The sequence below is a fragment of the Lemur catta genome, chromosome 6 (assembly GCF_020740605.2).
Source record: "Lemur catta isolate mLemCat1 chromosome 6, mLemCat1.pri, whole genome shotgun sequence".
Classification (NCBI taxonomy): Eukaryota; Metazoa; Chordata; class Mammalia; order Primates; family Lemuridae; genus Lemur; species Lemur catta.
Window position 1 is genome coordinate 7,191,837 of NC_059133.1, and position 7,117 is coordinate 7,198,953.

Here is a 7,117-nt window from a genome sequence, read left to right on the forward strand (position 1 = left end):
TATAAGCTAACTGCATCTTAAGGCCTACTCGAAGACTACTCTGTGAACTTCATGGACTTGGCTTTCCGTTTATCCATTCTATCTACACAGTAGCCCCCTTATCCTCTGTTTTGCTTTCTGTCATTTCAGTTACTAGTGGTCTGAAAATATGAAATGGGAAATTCCATAGACAATTTTTAAATTGCCCACTTTTTTGAATAGTGTGATGAACTCTCTTACAGTCCCACTCTCCTGGCTAGGATGTGAATCTTCCCATGGTCCAGCATATTCATGCTGTATATGCTATCAGCCCGTTTGTCATTGAGTTGTCTCAGTTATCAGCTCAACTGTGTGTAGGGTAACACAGTGCTTGAGTGCAAGTAACCTGTTATTTTACTTAATACTGGCTCCTAAGTGCAAAGAGTAGTAATGTTGGCAATTTGGATATGCCAAAGAGAAGTTGTAAAGTGAATGCTTCCTTTAAATGAAATGGTGAAAGTTTTTGACTTAGTAAGAAAAAAAATGTATACTAAGGCTGCAAATATTGAATCTTCTATCTGCTGAACTGTGAAGGAAAAAGAAATTCGTACTAGTTTTGCTGTCACACCTCAAGCTGCAAAAGTTACAGCCACAGTTCACGTGGTAAGTGCTTAGTTAAGATGGCAAGGCATTAAATTTGTGGGTGGAAGACATGGACAGAAACGTGTTCTGACATCAGGTTCAGTACTATCCGAGGTTTCAGGCATCTACTGGGGTCTTGGAATGTGTCCACTGAGGATACGGGGGTGAGGGGGTGCATTACTATACAGCCATCAAAAAAACAAAACAAAAAACCTACCACTTTCCTTTTAGTATACTTAGCAGTAGAGCTAAAAACTGTTAACACTTAATGAGCACATACTATGCAGCAGCAAGCACTGTCCCAAGAATGTGATAAAGAAAATTCTCATTTATTCCTAACCACAGCCCTATAAGGTGGGTGAGGAGTTTGAGACAGGTTAAGTGATTGATTGACCCAAGGCTCAACAGGTCTGGGATCTAAAGTCTAGTAGTCTCCAAAGCCACCCACTTTTTTTTCCAGTAGTTTTCACTTTACTATTGCTCTTTCAACAAAATTACTCTTAACTGCCCTTTTGGGCATTTATAAAAAAGAATCTACATCTAAAACCAAATTATATCCAAATTGCTCAGAAGAGACTTAACACCTCAATATTTATTCTCTTAAACCTTTTTTGAAAAGTGAGCAATAAAAAATTTCCCATTAAAATTTCAGAAGGGAGCTACCTACCACCTATTATGTGAAAAAAAAAAAACATCGACAAAGTTGAAATTTTAACATTTGATATAATTTGTTTCACTTGCCCATTAATTTCACTAAGGTTTGCCACACTCAAAAATCAACTTTAGAAATCCTCAAAGGAGAAAACTCTAAAATCTGGACAAACACACAAAAGCAGCATGTTTTATTTTCCCATTAATTGTTGGGTGTATGCATTGGCAGAATTACTCCTATGTTGTTTTTGTAAATATACCAGAAAAAAGTATTTTACACTCCCACTTGTATCTGCAACATTCTTCCTACTCTTTTTTCCTTTTCTATTTACCACTTGATGTCCCTACAAATAACACTTTGCACTAATTTTCAACTGTTTCAATTTTTTCCTTTATATGGAATAGACTAAAGAAGGGGCAGAAAAGCAAAGTAAAACAAAAAATAATGACAAAAGGCAATCAAATCAAAAACCCTTTCGTCCCTCCCTATCATCCATTCACTGGACATGCCAATACATCTCCTACCTCTGCAACAGAACACGAACTTCTCTGTTGAAAAGGGGCACCTATATTGCAACACAAGATTTACAAGTTAATAAAAATCATTTTATCTCACTATCAACTACAGACAACTTTCTTAAAGTTCTATAAACAACTCACAAGGCCTTGAGAATAAATAACTGCCAGAAAAGTTTAGGCACTTTAGTAAATGTTTTGCAATTTAACACTCAGGTCAGCAACACTCCACTAGATCAAGAATTTGTATCTCAAAGACTGCAAAAGCAGAACTCTAATGTAAAGGTTCATGACTAAAAAAGAAAACATAGTATCACAGGTTTAAGAGCTGAAAAAAAGAGCTGGTCTTCAACGGAAATGTTCTGATTAGGATGATAAATCACTAACACACAATGGTATTTTAAGAAAATAAAACTGACATTTTGAAAATCCTTACCACTGCTCTCTACTTTGTACATTAATCTAGTGGTCAAAATGCAGATATAATACACTATGTGCATTGTGCCTTTGAAACAAAAAAACACAAACAAAACAAGCACAAAACCCAGGGCCACTGTACCAAGACCAGAAGGATCTTTATCCTACTTAATTAAGCCAGATCCTAAAACTTACTCATCTTTCCAGAGTATACTCTTTACATCCATACAGCATTGTTTACAAAGCAGTGACAGAACATGTTCACCAAATAATGAAGGCAACAGATTAGCCTCATCATTTCCATCACTCAGTTTATCAGAAAAAGGCTCAAGAAGTATTTTCAGGACTTACCTATTAACTTTTCTAGTCTTCTGATCAATAACTTTGCCAAAACAATTTTACAAACGGCTTTTATGATTTTTTTTTGGTGGGAGGAGATACAGGACAAAAAGTCAATTATCAAATGATTTGTTTTGCCCTAACCATACCAAACTAAATACAATTTTCAATGGATCAAATGCAAATTTTGAAACAGAAACATAAAGGTGCAAAGGCTAAAAATAAGTCTTTTCCTCTCTATCCCAACACATAAAACTTGAGCTTAATTCCAGCTGTCTGAATCAAACTGGGAAATTTTTAGAATAATATTTGAGTATTAAACAAGTCAGTCATTTATATTTTGCATCAGTGCCTAACCTTAGAAATCAGAACTTGGGATTTAAATACCAATTTGTTTTGTAACATTTTAGCATATCAACCCACTGGATTTCAATTTTCTTTCCTATAAAGCTGACACACTAAAATACTCTTGGTAGCTATACTTACACTACAAATTTTACAAGCCTAAATTACTTTTCCAAAAAAAATTTCAGGAGTCTAGAATTTTGGGCTCATTTTGATCACTTCTAGATAAAAATCATAATCAAGTACCAAGGAATAACTTCTTTTCACATTTATAAAGTATCTAGTGAAACTCAAAAGTTAGTATGTAGAAATTTTAAGTTTGAAATTCAAAGTTTCAAAAAGTGAAGTGCTTCCATTAAAAGCTGCATGCAAACTTAACTACACACTGCTGAATGCAAAAAAAAAAAAAAAAAAAATTAAGACGATGATGCCCAACTTGAAATAAATTCACAGAGGGGCAGTATTTTCTTTATACTCACTTCTACCCCCAAAACCTCAGACTGGTTACAATTAAAAATTGTACACCAAAGAATTCCTGGAGTAGAATCACGATGGGAGTGGGGGATCAACCCTCACTACAAAATTTAAGAGAAATATCTAATACTTTAAAGACTACTGTCTAGTACTAAGTAAACTCTTAGTACTATGAGTGAATGAATTAATCTCAATGTGGAATTTTTTTTTTAATTATAAAAGGCCACTTGTACATTTAGGACTCATAATTATTCAAAGATATTTCAAGTAGCAAAACAGCTTTTCCATGTTAAAGTACACAGATCAGATATGGAGAATGCAGTAGTACACCTGAACAGAAGTGTTTGGACAACACAGCTCCAAGACTAACCTGCTCAAATCAGAACTCATCAAAGCATATAAAAAAGTTTTTCCTACAATATTCCAAGTCACTGGCTAACTCAAACGTAAAATCCATTATCACATTACACAAAAACTAAAGACATAGCACCAAAATCCATAGGGCAATATGTGTCTAAAGATGATCTAAAAAATCCTTCTGAATAACAGTTTAGTAAGTGCAAAGAAATACACTAAGGTATGAATTCTGAAGAAAAATACAGCTAAAAAAAAAATCTCTGGAGACTGCAGAAACTTTAAGGAATAGATACAGATCAAAGTTCACGTATAAACAATGTTACAAATTTTAGGTAGAAGAACTCTGCAAGATTCCTGCCTCTCAATTTTTGCAGGTTAACTTAAACTCATGACATCTTTCTTAAAAAAGCAAAGAATTTACAGCATTTTCTATACCCTCCCATTTTCAACCTCTGAAATCAAGCCTACTTAGAAATATGCTCTAGAAGTTCTCCACCAACTCAAAGGGTACATTTAACTCCATTATACACTCTCACTGGCAGATGGAGGGATGACGTTGAGCCTGTTCTCGGGGAGTTAAAGAGATGCTCCATAGTAAAGGGGAACATCTTGTAGACTGTCAGATGGCCAGCCATTCTTCCTCTTCATTATCCTAGCATCTCATACAACTACGATAGCAAAGAGAAAGTCAGCAGCCATTAGGATAACACCATTAAAGTAAGCGTAAGAAGGCAAGAAGGGATGATAGAAGAAATCTCCCCAAATTTCTACTTACAAAGAGGCTAGTTCAACAACTAAGTAAAGAATTCATGGAGTTTTAAAACTGAAATCTTGATCACCAAATGCCTACAAATGTAAAAAAGCAAAAACACACACAAATACAAAACCTAATGCACATTTTAAACTTCTGTATATAATCACTGTATGTTAGCAGTTCATGACTGGGACACTTTCAACTTCTAACCTTAATCTTTGTACATAACTTCACAAAATCGTCTTTTTCCATGCCGCCCCCCCCCAAATGAGAAAGTGACTACGAACTGCAAAGAAAATGCCTCTGCTCTCCCAACCTGAAAACCCAGAGTTTCAGACATTTTGGTCTCGCACCAAAGAACTGGGAGATGTGAAATGAACTGCGCTCCATATTGATTCCTAAAGCAAATAAGAAAAAAAAAGAAAAGAAAAGAAAAAAAAGAGCTAATAATGGTAGGTTAGAGAAAATAATTCCTAAACTTCACATATAACCCGAAATCCTGGATCTTACACACAAATAAAAATCAGTATTTTTTACACCCTACTCCTCAACAGAAAATCTAGTGCAAAGGAGAGAAAATCTTGAAAAAGAATGAAAAGTAGAGGAAACAGAGTAAATGCAATAAAGAGAAAAAATTCGTAATTCCTTATTTACCAACAAAAAAATTAAAACGAAAACTGTACAAAAACCCTTACACACAAATGCATTGGCATTTCCCAAATTAAACTGCATGGGACCAACAATAAAGGCCATTTCTATACAGCACCCAGTTACGAGCTCTAATTCCAGAACACACACAGATATGACATAGTGTTGCAACAAATGTATTAGGAGGCAAAGAAAATGGTTGGGCTACTGGACGTCTTCGACCAGCTCACTGAAACACCTTTAAAATTAATTAAGCGGCAGAGAACTAGGAAGAGAGAGAAAGGAAAAAATACGGAATAAAGGTGCACCGCGTAGAAAAGATTTAGGGGAATGTGGAAGGCAGGGGCTCCCGAAACTAACCTGTGCCATCGCTGGCCGACGCCGAGAGGGCCGGAGACGAGAGTTTAGGCCGCTTGGCTGAAGGCGGCCCCGGTTCCACCACATTCTCGGCCATTTTTAATTCTTTCGGAGATACGAGCGAGGAAAACGAGAATCCTAAGGAAATCTCTTCTTCGGCCCGGGGTCCCCGCCCCGCTCCCAGGGGTGGGCTTGGGGGGCTCCGCCGGCACCAGAGCGGGTGGGGGAAGTTCCTTTTTCTCTTCTCCGGGTCGCGGTGGCTGGAGAAGGATGCGGACTCGATAGAAAAAGGTAGGGGCAAGTGCGAGAGGCCGGGCCTGGGCCCAAGCCCGGAGGAGGGCACAGGAACACAAATCCGCCAAGCGCGTCCGCTGCGGAGAATTCCGGAGAACTCGAGGCTCTAGAGGCGCAGTCCCCGGCCCGCCACGGCCGGCCCGTGCCCAGCCGAGGTCTCTCGGAGCTCCGCCGCCGCCATCAGCCTCTTCCTCCTCGGCGCTGTCCTCCTCCTTCTCATCGCCACAAGGAGGCGGGGGCGAAAAGGGGGGAGAGGAGGAGGCGACGAGAGGCACTCACCTCCTCCCGGTGCCCCCTCCCGGGCCTGCGCCCCCACCCTGCGAGCCCTCCTCCTGCCGCCGCGCTCCGCGCCGCCGCCGCACCGGCCCCTAATGGCCGCAGAGCGCTCACCCAAGCCGAGAGCCAGGCTGGCGCCGCCGCCTCACATCGCGCGGCGGCCGGTGGAGGCCCGGCGAGGACGCCGGGCGCGGAGCTGGCTGGCCGAAAGGGCCAAGGGGGCCGGGCCAAGCAACGCTGCCCGCCCGCGCCGACGCCGAGCCCACCGAGGAGGCCCCGCTTCGGCGGCGGCGCAGGCGGCCTCTTCTCGCGCGGCGCTCTCCTTCGCCCTCCTCTCCCGCGGAAAATAAATAAATACGGCCGCCGCTACAGCCCCCACCCTCGGCGGCCAGGTGCCGGGAGCGCCCGCCCCCCGGGGCTCCGCTCGGGGCCGCCCTCGGCGGCGGGCAAAGGCGCCGCGGGGCGCGGGGTTATGTAATGGTCCCCCCTAGGCGTCGACGCCGGCCTGGCTCCTGGGCCGCGGTGGGGGTGTGTGCGGGCAGGAGGGGCTGGGGGTCGCCTCGGCCCGTGCGCCCGGGGCCCCCAGCCACTGTCTCGGCCCCTGCCGCCTCTCTACGACCCGGCTTCCCTCCGCACTCTCTCGCTCTCGCAGTTCGCACTCAGCCTGGCGTCCCGCTTGCCTACTCTCGCCCGCTCCCTCTCGCCCTCTCCCCCCCAGCCTAGCACACAAACAAGATGGCGGCTGTTGTTTCTTCCCTCTGCCGAATCCTCCTTACAGGCTAGCGGTAGCAGCGGCGGCCGGAAATGAGCCAAGTGGGGGTGAAAAAAGGGGAGGGGCTGGGCCTCCGGAGGGAGGCGGTGCGGGGGCGGGGCCTAGGCCGGAGCCGCTCACACAATGGGGGAAGAAGGGCAGGGGCGGGGCCAGGGCCAGTTGCAATCACGGGACCCGCCCAAGGCCCCAACGCGGTTGGAGCTTCCGCAAACTCCCCCGGCGTCACCCGGTGGCTCCCTTTAAAGGGGAGGATTTTAAGGGGGGGTCGGGGGTGGATTCTGAGTCTATTTTCAGTCGGTGGACACTTACCGGGGAAG

At 43.3% G+C, this 7,117-nt stretch overlaps 1 protein-coding gene across 1 annotated transcript in view; it reads right to left on the minus strand.

Moving 5' to 3' along the window:
• Window positions 1-6,816, minus strand: part of EP300 (E1A binding protein p300) — a 79,303-nt gene extending 72,487 nt beyond the window's left edge. The window contains exon 1 of the mRNA XM_045554829.1: window positions 5,462-6,816. Coding sequence (XP_045410785.1) covers window positions 5,462-5,555 — 94 coding nt within the window. The 5' untranslated portion in view covers window positions 5,556-6,816. The remainder of the gene's footprint in view (window positions 1-5,461) is intronic.
• Between the last annotated feature and the right edge of the window lie 301 nt (window positions 6,817-7,117).